The sequence below is a fragment of the Triticum aestivum genome, chromosome 7A (assembly GCF_018294505.1).
Source record: "Triticum aestivum cultivar Chinese Spring chromosome 7A, IWGSC CS RefSeq v2.1, whole genome shotgun sequence".
In the NCBI taxonomy this organism is placed as follows: Eukaryota; Viridiplantae; Streptophyta; class Magnoliopsida; order Poales; family Poaceae; genus Triticum; species Triticum aestivum.
This window is the reverse complement of record NC_057812.1, coordinates 211,566,412-211,582,632: the sequence shown is the minus strand read 5'-3', so window position 1 is coordinate 211,582,632 and position 16,221 is coordinate 211,566,412. Positions and strand designations below refer to the sequence as shown.

General features: G+C 42.0%; 3 protein-coding genes across 6 annotated transcripts; 1 reads left to right on the top strand and 2 right to left on the bottom strand.

Annotated features, from left to right (window-relative positions):
• Positions 1–555: 555 nt before the first annotated feature.
• On the top strand, positions 556–5,185 carry LOC123152546 (protein POOR HOMOLOGOUS SYNAPSIS 1). Of its 3 annotated transcripts, XM_044572071.1 has the most exons (11): positions 556–938; positions 2,341–2,457; positions 2,618–2,683; positions 3,502–3,547; positions 3,584–3,611; positions 3,688–3,908; positions 4,011–4,057; positions 4,131–4,158; positions 4,251–4,345; positions 4,442–4,469; positions 4,652–5,185. In XM_044572071.1, exons 1-11 carry the CDS (start codon positions 645–647, stop codon positions 4,714–4,716), a joined length of 1,035 nt encoding a protein of 344 aa, XP_044428006.1. In that variant the 5' UTR covers positions 556–644; the 3' UTR covers positions 4,717–5,185. The 3 variants fall into 3 exon arrangements, with proteins under 3 accessions (XP_044428006.1, XP_044428005.1, XP_044428007.1); XM_044572070.1 differs by having other exon boundaries at positions 3,502–3,611; XM_044572072.1 differs by lacking the exon at positions 2,341–2,457 and having other exon boundaries at positions 3,502–3,611.
• Positions 5,186–5,371: 186 nt separating this feature from the next.
• Positions 5,372–11,679, bottom strand: LOC123150810 (toMV susceptible protein tm-1(GCR26)). Of its 2 annotated transcripts, none has more exons than XM_044570632.1 (9): positions 11,375–11,679; positions 9,897–10,547; positions 9,498–9,704; positions 8,222–8,437; positions 7,907–8,129; positions 6,621–6,868; positions 6,354–6,532; positions 5,835–6,088; positions 5,372–5,745 (listed from the first exon to the last, which is right to left on the bottom strand). In XM_044570632.1, the coding sequence occupies exons 1-9, from the start codon at positions 11,483–11,485 to the stop codon at positions 5,594–5,596; spliced, it is 2,241 nt and encodes a 746-aa protein (XP_044426567.1). In that variant the 5' UTR covers positions 11,486–11,679; the 3' UTR covers positions 5,372–5,593. The 2 variants fall into 2 exon arrangements, with proteins under 2 accessions (XP_044426567.1, XP_044426568.1); XM_044570633.1 differs by lacking the exon at positions 5,372–5,745 and adding an exon at positions 6,218–6,256 and having other exon boundaries at positions 5,847–6,088.
• Positions 11,680–13,004: 1,325 nt separating this feature from the next.
• LOC123150809 (phenylcoumaran benzylic ether reductase Pyrc5) lies at positions 13,005–15,829 on the bottom strand. Its single transcript, XM_044570631.1, has 5 exons — positions 15,523–15,829; positions 14,573–14,707; positions 13,869–14,106; positions 13,525–13,728; positions 13,005–13,430 (listed from the first exon to the last, which is right to left on the bottom strand). Exons 1-5 carry the CDS (start codon positions 15,718–15,720, stop codon positions 13,264–13,266), a joined length of 942 nt encoding a protein of 313 aa, XP_044426566.1. The 5' UTR covers positions 15,721–15,829; the 3' UTR covers positions 13,005–13,263.
• Between the last annotated feature and the right edge of the window lie 392 nt (positions 15,830–16,221).

Genomic DNA, 16,221 nt, shown 5'->3' with positions numbered 1-16,221 from the left:
CGATTTAACATGCAACAAAGTGAGGATTTCAAACCTACAAAAGGTTTAATGCATGGAAATCCTTTATTTCCTTATTTATATTTGTTATGCACGGAGGGTCGGACTACTTTCTTACGCATGCTGACGAGAATGAAAATATTTCTAGAGCGAATGTTTGCAAAGATGTCCCTGCTATCACCAATCTTCACTCTTCTAAGGACTCGTTATCCTCATGCCAGCTAATTTTTACGATGCCAAGTCTTTGAAATCAGTTGTGGATTCTTACTGTGCCGCTTTGGGGCAACTGGTAAATGTTGATAAGTCCAACATCTTTTTCAGTTTCTAGAGAACCTGCCATGTCAGAATCTGTACTAGCGTGCTGAAGGACTTTGTATTATTCCATGATTTGGATACAAACATACTTGTTTTCTTAAAAAGGCCAAAAATTTCTCTAAAAACCAGTTCCAACCCTATGTTCATATCCATTTTAGCACATTGTGCAATTTTCATTTGGTTCAGGACTCTTGTAAAAAACACCTGCTGAGAACGCAAGCGAATTGCTACATCCACCTTCACCATTCAACACCGAATTCCGCTCTCAAAACCCCAACGCCCCCAAAACGGCGAACGCTCCGTACCGCATTCTCGGCGTCATCGTCGTCGCCATGGCGGGCGCCGGCGGCAGGAGCAGGGAGCGGCTCACGTCGCGCGCGGAGGAGGCTGCGGGGGGCAAGCGGCGGAGGCAGAGGTGGGAGGTGGAGTTCGCGCGCTACTTCGCGAAGCCGCGGCGCGCCCCCTCGACGCCGCCGCCCCCCGGCCTCCGCTACATATCCCGCGGCAAGCAACTCCACCAGGGCACCTGGCTCCTGGCCGCCTCCCCCGCCGCCCTCTGCATCTCTCGCCCCACCCACTCCTTCGCCGCCCGCGTCCTCACCGTCTCCATCGGCGACGTCGTCTACGTCCGTACCGCGCCGACCCCCTTCCCCCCTCCTCTTTCATTTTCGAATGCGTTGCTACATGTTTGTTTGCTTGCCCTCTAGCTAAGCATGTTTGATGATCGCATTCGAAAAATGCTTGTTACTGCTGGGGTTAAGGTTTTTTCCGTGCGCCGACCCATTTCTGCTGAATTAGTTGGTTCCAGAACTTTCTGCTCTTAATTGGTTTGGTTCTAAAACTCAGAGGATGCTGGTTCCGAGCGCACGCATGGGTCGACCTGTGCACATGTGTAATTTGGCAGCTCTAAGATTGTTGCATTAGATCGAGCGGTTGGTGACCCAGGCACCCAGCATTGCTCTTCCATGTGTTGGTGCTCTGATATTGATTCGTTTCAAGAGTTTGCGATATGGACTGTGTGTCTGTGCATTGTGTTGGAGCGTAAATAATACTATTAATCATGGTTGTTTGTTGGCTAGCACTTTGACTGTGACAACATTGCTAGACAGGATCATAGCCAGTTAACCACCTCTGGCTCTCAGTTGATTTTCCTCACGTTTGAAATAAAATACGCATGTAGAACTGATTGATGCCCCAAAGGTTACCCAAACAATTAATTCAGTGTTTGTGAGATTATGCTGTGTTGTATTTTGTTCGATTTAATGTCGTTTTCCTCAATTATTGCTGTTCACATTTGTTTATTTTGTCGTAGCCAACCATGATGCTGCATCTTTTCATGTAGTATAGTTTTTCGTCATATTTTCGTATAATTGCATCGATCGTTGTATTATGCGCAATTATATTCGTTGTGCATCAGTTTTACTATTTTAGTTTAGGACCTTTTGGTTCTGCACGGAAACCTACAAATGTGCTGCATCTTATAGTTCTATTTGGAAATAATGAATTACTCCACAATGCTAGAAAGGTGATGCGAGTGGAAGGCCAACAATGAATGCTCACAAAGGTGGAAGAACTCTCTGCATGGGTGTTACCCAGTAGTTCTCACTTTCATGTCACCGAACTGCTACATGTGGAGGAAAACACATAATACCTTGAATCATTTATGGACTTTGGTCAGAGCAAGATTGGTATTCATTGCATTATGGCCCCTAATAATGTATATAAGGGGCAACCCTGGAAATTCCTTAAGTTGAAAGTTTGAACTGAATTGTGTCGGCTGAACAATTTCATGGTTGCATGTGGTATTGACGTATTGTGTTCATACCTAAGTACTGCTCATCTGCCCACAAATTCTCCCACTGCTATTTTTTTTTACAACTCTTGATCTAATATTATTTGATAGAAGTTATGGAGGTTGGAGAAATGAGGATACGCTGCGAACTTGAACGCAATGTTCATTTCTGTTTCGTCATACATTCTCTTTTCTGTCCGAACAACTCAACGCTGAGGTCTATTTTCATGGCACAGGAGGAGCACTATGTGTCTATCCTCAACTTCTCATGGCCACAGGTTGCATGCGTGACAGAGTGCCCAGTTAGAGGGAGCAGGGTGGTGTTCGTGAGCTTTTGTGATAGGTCCAAACAGGCATGTTTCCTTGCATCGCTAAATGTGATTCTGATGACTGATTAGTTGAATGAAAAGGAATTTCTTTGTTGCAAATTGCTCACATGGATGCTTCTACACGCAAAATTACTTAGAACACATTTCTATTGGCAAAATTTATATACCACCGATTTCTCTGCAGGTCCAGAAGTTTGCTGTACGTTTCGCTCGCCTCAGTGATGCAGAATCATTCTTGAATAGTGTGAAGGTGCAATTTCCTATCCTTCTCTTATCTTCAGATGCTGTTCATATGTGGCTCAGCACAGTTATGTATGTCTCTGGAGACAATTCCGCATGCCATGCATACAAACTTCTTTCTTGTATTTGTGTTCATTGGAATGCTCTCTTGTGTTTTATGATTTCTGTCTCTGTATCCAGTGGCTTGCTAATACTGTAGTACTGTTGTGACACCTTTTCATTTTATGTGCTTATTTTGCATGTGAACTTACTGGATAAGATAAACATGTTTTATCTTGTACATAAAAAATAATCTGAAGCAGTTTTAGATTCACAATAAATAAAATACTAGTAGAGGTTGATCAACAACCTTGAAAATGCTCACGACCATTTCTGAAGTACTATTTAATTTGCACTTTTCTTGAAGGATTTTATTTATTTCTTTATCGATGGTATACAGCGCCTCCCTGCTTGCCTGCTTTAATGTGTGAACAGGAGTACCATAATGGACTGGATAAGACTATTTAGGATGCTTTTCAGATTTTCACATACTGACTACGTGTTACTGAATTTCGCTTATTTTTGTTGATCACTTTGTTGTGTGGTACTTTACTTATGCCATAGCAGTGGTGCTAGTTACTATCTCTGCCCAATTTAGAATGCATTGGTGCAAGTTTGCTTACATGGGAGTCAAGTAATAATATTTACTACTGTGTTAGCTTAGATTTTCTCAAGAGTGATAGAGCAAGTAAAAATAAGTATTACTGTATTAGGCATGATTTTCCTTTCACTTTGTAAAGTATTATGTTCTCTCAAACACGAAATGCATTTGTTTGATGGACTTTAAAGGAACTCTCAAGCAACACCATGGACATCATGCCATCTGGAAGCGACTATATGTGTGAGCATGAAGATTCATCATCATCTGAATATATTCCTTCTAATGGACTTCAATACAGGTAATAAGTAAAGAAAATGATCACGTCTGTAGCTTGCGGGAATACTTCCTTTGCTAACATCATATTCTATGCCTAGGCCTGATGAAGCGGTAAGCTTTGAGGAGCCAACTTCTGATCACAGGACAGATGCACCTGCTGTTGGCTACCACATGGAACCAGATCAGCCTGTTCTTCAATCTCCCATTGCTACAAATATCAATAGCATCTGCTCTGGTTTTCCTGAGGGTTACTCTGGCTTCCCTGAGGGTTACTCTGGTTTCCCTGAGGGTTACTCTGGTTCAGTTAAAATTGAGAGAGGTCGGCAAATCATGATAGGATAAATTGACATTGAAACCACAAATATCTTCATTTTGAATTTTGCTGGTCCATTATCAATGACTGTTCACACATGTAACACAGATGGAGGACCCTTTCCAGCAACTATAACTGATCATGCTCCTGAAAAGGTAATGCTTGGTTATTTGTAAATCCCACAAGTGGTCTCCAAGGAAATTTTCTTAATATTTGCAAATTTTGCAGGCCTACATACTGGACACTCGGCTTGATGGTACAGATAATTTTATTACATTGCTACTTTTTTTTGTGATGGTTTCATTCCATCTTTTTCTGACTTGTCAGCAATGCTTGTTGCTACTGCAGCTGCCGGTGGAAATTCGGTTGCTGATAAAGGAAAGGGTGCTGGTAAAGAGATTGATGTTAGTGACGTAACACGTGATATTTTGGCAGGGATAGAGGTATGTTGCTTGTCAAAATTGTTCTGCCTTGGTTCTTAAAGCCTCCAAACCAACTTGTATGTCCTAACATGCTCTGTTTTACTTTTACTGCTGTAGACATATGTGGGGGATGACTCTTTTCATGGTATGTTTTCTCTCCTTCCCATGGGAATATTCTTGCACATTAGTATGCTTGATAAATAACTGCCTTTCTTAGGCTGTTACTGACACATGCCAATTTGAAAACCTATTCCATGTATTTTTATTTATGTTAACTGAACCTCGTTTCACACACTTGTATTGATTAAGTACTGCTGCTTTCCCTAGATATGCTGTCCAAGCTCGACAAAGCCATTGATGAACTGGGTGGTGACATGTTGCTTGCCTCTTGAACGCCGCTGGAAGGCCTTACTTGCCTCTGACAATGTGTACAAATGTAATGGTAGTTCGCGTAGTATGCCTAGTATCCGTGTCAGGTCTGCTCCTAAAAGAAACACCTAAGATTATCCTTTATAGCTACAGTCCAGATGATAGCATTGTGGGATTAGCAAGCAATATGCTGCATGCTTTCTCCAATGTACTCCCTCCGTTCCAAAATAGATGATTCAACTTTGTACTAACTTTGTATTAAAGTTAATATAAAGTTGAGTCATTTATTTTGGAACGGAGGGAGTAGCACGTAGCATGGTCATACTTCGACAGTTGACGAATTATTAATCCAGAAGCTTTAGGCCTGGGCGTCCTTACTGTTTCTGTAAGCTTGCTATTTCAAATTGAGGGTACGCTCTTTGTGTATCTGTGTCGCGCGTTCTGTCATGCTGTTGCCTTTATGTGTGTCTGAGTACGGAATTTCTGGACTTATGGGGAGCCTCTCATATTTTTATATTTTTTAGGGTAGAGCTTCTCATAGCTGCTTATTACCCAATGTTATTGGAGCGATTTTGTTTAGCATGAAACACATGGGCTCATTAGCTGGTCTAAGGAAGGGCAAAAGGTTATTCGGTTAACTGGGTTAGTGAAAAACATTGATGGGCGTCCTGTAATGTATGACCGCCTGGAAAAGATCATATCTCATTGATGGGCATCCTGTAATGCATGACCGCCTGGACCAACGAGACGGCATGCCACGTCACACACCCTATAGTTTCGTCGGTATCTTTTATTATATGTTCAAACGCACAAGGCACCTTCAGTAACAATTTACATGTGACAACAGCCTGACGAACGCCGGGCGCGCTTCATCCGCCCACCTGGTAAAGCCACCGAACCTCATTTCAGAGACATGCGTTTGTACTCCCTCATGGTGTTTGTGATGGCCTGCTCAACCGGCAGCCTCTCCATGCTCGAGGCGCCGTAGAATCCATGGACCCGGTTCGTGTTCTTCAGGACAAACTCCGCCTCTCGGGGCCCTGATATGGGACCTGATGGTGGAATTGTGCATCAGAATCACATGATTTATCAAGACACCATATCTGTTACTTGAGGTCTGCATGAAGCAGAGACTGCTTACCTCCATGGCAGAGAACGATGATGTCAGGGTTGACGCCGACCGCGGCATCGGCAATGGCTTGAACCCGGACAATGCTGTCATCTAATGTGGCGGCCGTCTTTGCGCCGATCGATCCAGCTGTTGTGAGGCCCATATGCGCGACTACAATGTGCGCTCCGGCCTTGGCCATGGCAGCGCCTTCTTCTGGATTGAAAGCATACGGGGTCGTCAGGAAACCCATGCTGTGAGCCCTTGAGATCATCTCCACTTCCATGCTGGCAAAAGACCAAGATCAATTTAACATAATTTCTTTGAACACACACTCAAATGCGGAATTTAGCAAGATTTCAGAATTCAGACATGCAAATCTTGCCCTCAGCAGAAAACTAAATAAGGAAACTAACCATTACGATTTGTGAAGTCACTGAAACAGAATCCATATCCTACATTCAGCCCAGAATTTTTCATATGCATATTATGTCCATGCCATGGCATGGATAACACATGTATCCGAAAAATAAGGATGTGGTGAATCAATACCTGTAGCCCATTCCAGTTTCTTCCAAGTTCTGTCTGAAGTTCCCATCAAACAGACCAACCGTAGGAAAATTTTGGACACCACAAAATCCAATGGCTTCTAGCTGTTTAAGAAAGTAATCCATTCTACGAAATGGATCAGTAGCGCAAACCCCAGCAAGAACAGGAACTTCTTTAACGACCTAAATTAGCACCTCATTAACTTCCAGCTATACTCAAGTCAGATAATAGAAAAACAAAAGAATGAACCCCACTACTAAAAAAACTTACAGGCAACACTTCATTGGCCATCTCAAGTACAATTGCATTTGCGTCAGCAAATGGTAGGAGCCCTGCTAATGAGCCCCTTCCAGCCATACGAAACCTCCCGGAATTGTACAACACAATCAGATCAACCCCACCAGCTTCTTCGAACTTCGCGGATATGCCCGTACCAGCACCGGCTCCAATTACAGGAATACCCTCACCGATTTGTTGCTTTAACTTATGTAGTATTGACTTTGTTTTTTGCAAAGTTTCTGTCATCATTGAAGAGTGAGCAATTAGAATCATTAGGGTATAGAATTGTGTCAATAGATCTCAAGAACTGAAATGAATGACGAACGCCCTTTAACATGTCATGCCAAACAAGGAGACAATGAGCTGAAAATAAAATTATGAAATTTATGTAACTTGTGTGGTATCACGTGAGGGTTCGGAATGCTTATTATGCCCTAGAATCTAATGCCAAACTTCTGACCTTTGACAGTTATTTCATCCATGCACACGGGTACTATAATGTGTAAGATCATTAGAGTTTTGACATTACCCCTTTGTAAAATCATACTGTACTGCAAATAGACTAAAACTTAGCGCACTTACTAATAGCTGGAGTTAATCCTAATTTGTCAGCGAACACGTGAGGTGACACCGAACATTTCTGATTTGGCGCAGTAGAGAGGTAATAGGTGACAATAGCAAGTATTTTGTGGTTGATATCATAAAGGTTAGGCATGTACGCCGAGCTTGTCCCATGTGCATGTTGAGCTCATCCCCAGCTACGTTGAGTTTCTTCAGGACTACATGAATCCTTTGGAACACAATGAAATCTCTTTGAATAGAGACTTCTGTTCCCAAGTCAGAATTGTGCCTAAGTGCTGGCACCATTTCTGTGCGCCCTTGGGCCAGTGCTTGCGGTCTTCGCCAAGACAACCCCACAATAATTACATGATACTAAGATTAGAGAAAGGTGGACAACATCAAACGGTGAAGCGTACTACAGATGCTTGAAGCACAGCCCCAAAGGAGTTGTCACTCACAACTATCTTGACCTCTTGGATCATTGGAGACACAAAAATTCTGACAAGCCTAGGTATGAAGCATGAGAACAAAAACGAAATAAGAACTTCACCCTGAAGGATTTTCTGTAAGGTGGCATAGCAGATAACAAGGTACATACCAGATAACCTTCCACGATTTTTTTGTAAGAAACTAAAACAAGTGATTCAATAAACAGTCTGTTTGTGTGGGCATAATAAAATTTGGGCGCATAAGATGGGAACAGAATCACCGCTAACCTGGTCTTGCATCAGGGAAATCCACTGGGGGTCTCCATATGATAGAACTATCTGAAGTCTTCTGTCCTGAAGAAGATTCCTTTTCATTTGTGTCTTGCTTTGGTAGGACCATGTTGTTTTTCTGAGTTATGGCACTAGAGGCCTTTATATCCATACTCAAGAATGCATCCACCAAGGCATTGGCAAATTCAGGATCGTTTATATGATAAGGAAGCAGCTTCAGCTGTCAACAAGCCAATCAGCTTAGTTCATTCGATGACCCTTTCTATTCATATTCTAGCGATGCAACTAACATATTATGTAACATGAAGAAACCTGTCTGTTCTCAGTTTTGACAAGACGAGTATTTAACTCATCCAATAGTGCAGATGTAGCCTCAGGATCATAAAACGGCATTCCAGGTGCATCAATTGCAGAGATGCCCTTCTGTGGAAGGCAAACAGTAACTGTAGATAAAGACTTGTTCAGCTTGTCAGCAATAAACTGAGCAAATTTCTTGTTCTCCTCCACGGTCGTCCGCATCAACGAAATCTGAAAGAATTACATGGTCTTTTACTCACCGCAAGAAAATTAGGAAATGTGAAATCCTCATAAATAAAGGCACATAAAATACATACTTGTAAGGTAATAATTACAGCTTGCATGTAACAGATGGATTTTCTCAACTGAATATGGCGATTCTAATCCTAATCTTATTAGGACTCAAACAGGTGTGGTACCCCGAGGAATCCTACTAGGACACGTAGTCTACTTGCTTTAGAAGAGGACAAGTGGGAGCCTATATAAACTCTTGAGGAGATGGCCAGATGATCTCAATGCAAGCAATTGCGCAAATCAAATCAAGGTCCAAGAAACAGAGGATTAGATGCTATGTTCGATTAGCTCAATAGTCTTTTATAGAGACAGGATCCAAGGGTCCCAAAAGGTCTGAGAGGGTTGTGGAGAATGGAGAGTGACAATCCGTTGTACTCTTCTGAGGTCATGCTCTTGTGCTTGAAAAATTCGCGGCCAGCTTTGCCATTTTTTCTCGTTTGCGTAATTTGGCCGTGGTCAATATTTCGGTATGCTCTATCACATTCATGTACCCTGTGCGCACTCATGTCGAATCTCACAAATTTGGATCACATTCGTGGGCAGTGCATAAGAAGAGTATTCAAGTATAACGATAGATCTGTCTTTAAAGATAAGATACTGTTTTAGGGATAGGTTGGGTTGTTAGAAATAGTGTTTGACTAGACTATGTCTCGTCTATGGATTTACTTGTTAGAGACTCTTGTTCAGAAGGACACGTGTTGTTAGAGACACCTGTTTTTTTAAAAATGTGAATTCTTCCTTCATCCTACCCCTCTCTTATATATCTACCAATCTATGTACATATATCCACAACCTTACTCTTGGTACCATAATAGCATTGTCTGTAATGATATCCTAGCATATTAATCTGGTAAACATATCACTGTGCTAACCTAACAATATATTTATGATTCAGTATTCATAGCAAATATATACATCATAAATAAAATTTGGCAAAGACCAAGTAAATTTAGGAAGCAAAACAAGGTCCAAAATAGGAAAATATGCTATGTGTAACCTGTTCATTATGTATGTGGATCTTTCTGTCTGAGAAAGCAGCAGGTATTGTATCATGAGCTCCAAAGTTAACCATATCCAAGGCCCCAACACTGAGAACCAGAGGAATCTTTTTATCTATAACCGCATCAAACCTGGTCTCATCACATGCCATGATACCTCCAACAATGTAATCCGCAACTTCTGTTGTTGTTATGTCCAATACACCCTACATGCAACCAAATGGAAGTAAGATGAAAAACTCTACAGACAGTAAATTAACACCAGTGGAGTTTCTGTCTGGCAATGAGTTTACCATCAGAGTTCAGGAACTGAAAAACATAGTTTCCACAAGAACAAAATCTTATAGAAAAATAGACAAGGGCAAAACCGTACAAAACCACATGAAAGTATTAATTACCTGTATGAAACCACCTCTAACTAGTTCTTCCATTGCTTTGCCTCCGACACCAGTGGCATGGAATACAAGCGTCTCATACCCTTCTTTGTTCAGTCTATCTTTGACCGCATTTGCACATTGTGTGGTAACACCAAACATTGTAATTCCAACAGTCAGCTTTGTGTCTGTTTCATCTGATTCACTGGAAGCCATTAATATCCCACATACCAATCCGGCAACAGCTGAAGCAGCATTCGACAATATAACACGGCTGACACTGTTTATTCCACATATGTCAACAACTGAAGGAAACAATACCAAGTCAGATGTTCCAACATAGGGTGCAGTATTGCCACTAGCAACAGTGGATACAATAAGCTTAGGCACTCCAAGTGGTAGGGATCTTAGAGCAGGGGCAATTAGTGCGGTTCCTCCACTTCCTCCTAGGCCAACAGCAGCAACCAGGGTGCCGGCCTCATATCTGTTTTTCAGAAAGCTCTGAAGGGCCTTTGACATAAGCGCAATCGCTTCACCTCTGTCATCTGGAAGATCTTGCTGGCTGGAATCCGGATGGCATGAGAGAACTGTATCTCTTGCAATAACTGCAATATCTTTAGAATCTTGTGTTGGTACTGTTTTAGTTGTGGAGACATCCACTATGCTTACTTTAACCTACCATTTCAATAGACCACATGTTATGCTCGAGTTAACAAAACAAATAATAAACCTACAGGGCAACTCCAAGGGTGCACTACACACAGGTGCACATAAAGATGTGTCCTGCTTCAGCAGTTTGGATGCTCCAATGTTTAACCACGACAAGAATTATGGAACGTAGGGAGTAGCAATTGTTGATACTTGGCGAATGATTGTCTATTACTGAGAGTAGACGATCGATATTTAAGGCTATTGTATGTGGATAACACAAATTAATGAAGGACTCATGTACTCTGAGCCTTAAGCAGGAAATGTACTTTGGTGAAAGTTGCATAAGAACTCCTTGAGCAAAACATTAGACATGGCATCTGTTGTCACCTGTTCAATAAGCAGCCACAGGGAATTTCCATAGGCTAAAAACGCAACACAACTGCTAAACCGGAAGAGCGCATGATCACATGATTTCGTTAAACTTCAAATCTAGAAGCATCGCTCTTTTTATGATATGGCAATCCCAGAATTACCAACCGGAAATATAATAACTAGTTCCAAGAACACAAGATGAGAAATAGCATAATCCATATGTTACCCTGCTACTGTAGTTCCCAATGCTATGACGCAGTTTGCACGTTCAGAGAAGGAACTCCGGTTTCTGCGTTCAGTGAAGGAATACTCCCTCAAAACTGCACTGTAGTTATAGTAGTTTCTAAAGTAGGTGACGCCAAATGCGTGTTCACCCCATTCTGGACGATCGCTTCAAGCATGCGAATGGATAGCTGAACTCCTCACCTAGTTGCAGGCGGGGACGAGAAGATAGGCGGACAGTGTAAGTGTAGCAGTACCTTTGGGGCGGAGGCGGAGGCGGAGGCGGCGAGGCTGGAGCGGAGGCGAGTGGCGAGGAAGAGCAGCTCCTCCAGCTTGGTGTCGGCCGTCCCGATGCAGAGCACCTCCATTGCCGACGCCTCGGAGCAGAGATCGGGAGCTCAGCAGGGGGAACCGCGACGGATGGAGGGATGGGTGGATCATGGCCCATGGGTTGGTGCGTGTATGTAGCTAGGCTGGTAGTGGGGACGGGCAAACAGTGGAAGTGAGGTGTGTTGACTTGCATTCCATTTCCATAGCGGTGTCGTGTGCCCCGCTGCCGGCGCCACGTTGGGCACGCTGGTGCTGGGGCCTGATTTGGGATCGGATTGCGATTCTCCGATCTGCACGGCTGGCGATTTGCTGCGTGGTAGAGCATCTCTGCCTTTCCCCTAAACTCCTACTAATTATTTTTTCTAGGAGTAGTACATGTTGACGGGCTTGCAAAACTTTACTCCCCAAACCTTTTTCTATTCATATTCATCTGTTTACATAATAACATAAATAAAGTATATAAAGATTTTATTTATGCCCGGCAAGTTGTTGCGGAATCAGTTGCAATTATTTCAATGAGATTTGGTGGTGTGAAACATTATCTTTTATATTAACAATAAGGGCATCTCCAACGCCGATCATCAAATCGCTCGTAAATGTCTGGACCGCGTTGTCCGAACACTTTGAGCCCTTCAACGTCGTCCACCAAACATCCACGGAGCGGTTTGCACGTCTGAATTCCCACAAATCAGAAGAAAACGTGGACGAGCTTCCTACCATCGATCAAATTAGGCATCATAAGGCCAATCTGAATTTTTTAGGATTTTACCATGGCTAGAAATATGGTTGGTAGTGCAAGTGGCAAAAATGCACTTTGCATAGGTTATGAAGAAAAATAATTTTAGGCATCAAGGTTGGGGCCGAAATTCGTACAGAGTTCTTATATGGCATATGAAAGCTACCATGGGTGTTTGATCTGGTCTAGAAATATAAGCTCTAGTACAAAGGTGTGTTTTGGCTAATTTGGAAGGTTATAAAGGAAGGGTATTTCATAGGATGATCTTGGGGCTGAAACCTTTACCAAAGATCAACATTGGTATAAAAATGCTATACTGAATTATGAGAATTTTGACAGGGCCATAAATATGGTTTATAAATTCCCCCCCCCAAGAAGGGCAGGAAATAAAAGAATTTAAAAAATGAAATATATTGATCAAGGTTGGCCAATATATTTATATATTGGGACTTTGCAAGTCTCAGTGAGTGTCTAAGAATTTTGGTGGAATCATCTCATGTCTAGAAATGGTAGCTCCTTTGTAATGCTAGGAAGAAAATAATCATTCCCAAATATGAAAATTAGGTTTTAACAAAGAAGGAATAAAGATTTGATGAATTCCAGGCATTGGAATATGGGCAACAATATTCCCTGGATGTAGGATCAACCATGACAAACTCAAGTTTCATCTCATACCAAAATCCAAGTAGGTTTCAAATAGATCCCCCCAAAAAAGGCAGAACAGAGTAAAAAAAATCTCATTTCAGATTTTTGGCGTGTGACACTTATTCATCATTTAACAAAATGGCGAAGTTAATGCAGTAATGCTTATGATGCAAAAATTAAATAACAAACAATTTCTAACTTGGCGTAAACCCCCGGGCTGTTACATACGGTATCATGTTCCATCAAGCTAAAATTTCCAAATTTATACAACCTCAGTTTATATATTCTAAGCTCAAGGGAATGCAAGATGCATTCCTCACATGATTGAGGTCTCACACTCTGATTACGTAATTCACGTGCCATTCTAGTAAAAATACATAACCTCCAACATTTATTCAAAGTATATGAATATTGGCGACGATAGGATTTAGGAGTTTAAAGGAACCTATTTAGGTATTCATCCACGGTAATGTAAGGCACATCAGGGTAAAGCTGAGTGGCTTCAACTCCAAATGATGGGTCGATCTCAAAGTTAGTGTGGTCCCCCTTCAACCAGACAGAGTGGCTGATTGCCAGTGCTACATTCAGCGGCGCTGATGACTCTGAAACATACCCGAGAGAGCAAAATCAGTACAAAAGATAAGTATAGACGGCAACTACAACATTATAAGAGTAAAACAAGGCTTTTACTCTGACCTCGAATCTTCTTCAGGAGTTCGTCCTCTGGGAGGTACACCCTCTCAAGTGTCTTACCAAGTTTCTTCTCCCAGAGTGAGACAAGCTCATTATGGGACAAAGTGTTACTTGGTGGCCTCAGATATAGGATTTTGTTCAGGGTCCTTGGATCATCTACAGCTTTAATAGTGTAGGTTCCCACGTCTTCCTCCGCCGCAAAGATTCCTATTGTCGAAAATACACACATAAGAGTGCAGCCATAATCCCAGTCCTTGTTTGATTTAAATTCCGTTCTCAAAATAGAGATTAATTTCTCATATCGTAAAACTGTACAATCATATTAAGGGCATCTTGATCAGATCTACCTTTTACATTTCCATCACCCATAATGAGAACCTTCTCGGTTGGAGGCTCCGTGACCCCAATCTGCGCAAGGCTTCGCAAGAAACGACCAGCAAAGAAGTTGGAAGAGACATATGTGTAGGGAATCCCCTCAGCCTCAATGGCACGCCTTATATGAGCTTTCCCACCGAATACTGTCTTTGCAGGTTCAACTGCATGGTTACGATCCACATCATTACCATACTCTGATGGGAAGAATCTCTGCAAGAAGCTCATCAATATCAGAGTTCAGTAAGAACTGCTGTAGAAAAATAATAATGACACGAGGAATGCATGGTATCAGTCTATCAGATATGAAAAGGGGCACATTCAACATGTTTTGAACAAAATAACCACAACTAATTCCCGTCCATCTGAATGATTTTTTTGTCCACCATGTTGTGGAAGGCAGGGAACAGCCTAAGTTGTCAAACCAGTTTCTTAGTACCAAAATGACTAGTGTTCTCATCAGCAAAATACGAATACTTGAAGAAAATGCAATTCACAAATTGTTCCACATAAGAGTTTAGGGTGCACAGTTCGTTGCAATTTACAGCCCATCATTTATTGCATAATCATCAATAACAAAGAATTTTCGAACTATATTATCAGCTAAAGTATTCACAGTAAGCCATAAGGTGTGCACACATAACAATTTGATATTGATGATTGGGACTTTGGAAATTACCTTTACATGCCCAACTTCCTTAATTGCCGAGATAATGAGAGTTTGATCCGGTAGCTGTTGATAACCCACGGCCGAGATCACAACATCTGCTGATTTAATGGCTGTCACCAGGCTCTCATGATCATACATATCACCCTAATGATCCAACAGTAATGTAACAGTTATACATCACCATCCAATCAAACTTATATCTTGAGGTCATTATTTTAGTAATCAACACGGGGTAACGACACAATCAGGGATGGCTATCATCCTTGCCAACATGATAGTTTAGTCCTGAATGGCACGAAAGATTGTTGACTTGCCACCTCCTTGTGAACACATTTCAGTATTTTATCAAACAGAACAACGACTGTGTTACAACATATACCTTTTGTCCCCAGCAAATTGGGGCTTGAACACTGAAGAATCTTAAAAAGCCTAGCAGATTTGATAAAGATAAATTCTGTACATAATCCAAGCAAATCACCTAATCTTTACTTTCTTTAAGTCCTTTTTTTAGAGGGTGTTCTTTAAGTCATCTTACATGACTGTTTATTTGATCGATTGAATCGAACAGAATGGAAGGGCTCCTTGCTCTAGCATATTTCTAAGATTTTGTTTTTTCGTCTGAAACCTCGAATTTCCTTGATTTTTGTCTTGCTGAATTTATCTATTTTAACCGGGCTAATCCCCTTTCCATTACTCTCATTTCTGTCTTGTTCATAGATATGCCACAACAGAAACCAAGTTCGCTGCTTTGTTTAGCACTCGCGCACCGCCACAAGGGACAAGAAGAAAAAAGAAAGCCGCCATGAAGCAATCCAGAGAATTTCTTATCACTGTTTCTGCTATCATTTTTACCCAAAATGGCACCATCCTTAGATAGAAGTTGGACCCACTAACTTTCATAAAAAGAGAGATAAAAACAGAGCAAGGATCTGGATAAGAAGAGTACGACGGCTGCTGACCTTGACGATGGTGACGCCGGCATCCCGGAATCCCTGGAGGACGGCGGCCTTGGCTGGGTCGGCGGGCGCGGCGTCGCGGACGAGGACGGCGGTGGGGTGGCCCTCGCGTGCGCTGGCGGCGACGATGAAGCGGCCTATGTAGCCCGTGCCGCCTATCACCAGCACCCGGCTCCTCCCCTCGCCTGCAACCGACGCCATGTACAGCAGAGCGGAAAAATAGAACACGGCAAGAACAGAACGGAGAGGCAGAATATAGTGGTCTTCTGAGAAAATAAATAAGGAAAAGTGCAGTGAAGTGGAGATAGACGAGGCCGCGAGTACAGGGGAAAAGGTGTGATTAGACGAGGAGTCGTGACTCGCAAGGAAGGCGGCCTAAGGCCCTGTGCAATTGGAGGTGCTTAGAGAAGGTGGTTAGACAAATAAATTAATTTTTTTAAGCACCGATGCTTATTTGTACGGAGTAGACACTTAAGTAAGCATCTCTTCTGTAGAAATAGGCACCGGTGCTTCAGAAAATTTTAATTTATTTTTCTAAGCACCCCTTTAAACATCTCTCATTGTACAAGGCCTAATAGACTATATTAAATGTAGACTTTTGAAATAGTTTTTTGTTGCAGTTGTAAGGGCATATTTATCCCTTAGTTGTTTTGGTGATTGATGACAATACTTTTGCGGACTAATCGTGTGCATTGAGTATTT

What these genes read in the sequence shown, in the direction of transcription:
- LOC123152546 (XM_044572070.1), top strand. Translation starts at nt 645, where the DNA reads ATGGCGGGCGCCGGCGGCAGGAGCAGGGAGCGGCTCACGTCGCGCGCG. An exon ending in TCTAATGGACTTCAATACAG is followed by an intron (nt 3,612 to 3,687) that starts GTAATAAGTAAA and finishes TTCTATGCCTAG; the next exon opens with GCCTGATGAAGCGGTAAGCT. An exon ending in TTCAGTTAAAATTGAGAGAG is followed by an intron (nt 3,909 to 4,010) that starts GTCGGCAAATCA and finishes CATGTAACACAG; the next exon opens with ATGGAGGACCCTTTCCAGCA.
- LOC123150810 (XM_044570632.1), bottom strand. Translation starts at nt 11,485, where the DNA reads ATGGAGGTGCTCTGCATCGGGACGGCCGACACCAAGCTGGAGGAGCTG. An exon ending in CCTCCGCCTCCGCCCCAAAG is followed by an intron (nt 10,548 to 11,374) that starts GTACTGCTACAC and finishes TTGAAATGGTAG; the next exon opens with GTTAAAGTAAGCATAGTGGA. An exon ending in TTAGAGGTGGTTTCATACAG is followed by an intron (nt 9,705 to 9,896) that starts GTAATTAATACT and finishes GGTTGCATGTAG; the next exon opens with GGTGTATTGGACATAACAAC.
- LOC123150809 (XM_044570631.1), bottom strand. Translation starts at nt 15,720, where the DNA reads ATGGCGTCGGTTGCAGGCGAGGGGAGGAGCCGGGTGCTGGTGATAGGC. An exon ending in AGGAAGTTGGGCATGTAAAG is followed by an intron (nt 14,107 to 14,572) that starts GTAATTTCCAAA and finishes AGCTTCTTGCAG; the next exon opens with AGATTCTTCCCATCAGAGTA. An exon ending in GGGTGATGGAAATGTAAAAG is followed by an intron (nt 13,729 to 13,868) that starts GTAGATCTGATC and finishes TTTCGACAATAG; the next exon opens with GAATCTTTGCGGCGGAGGAA.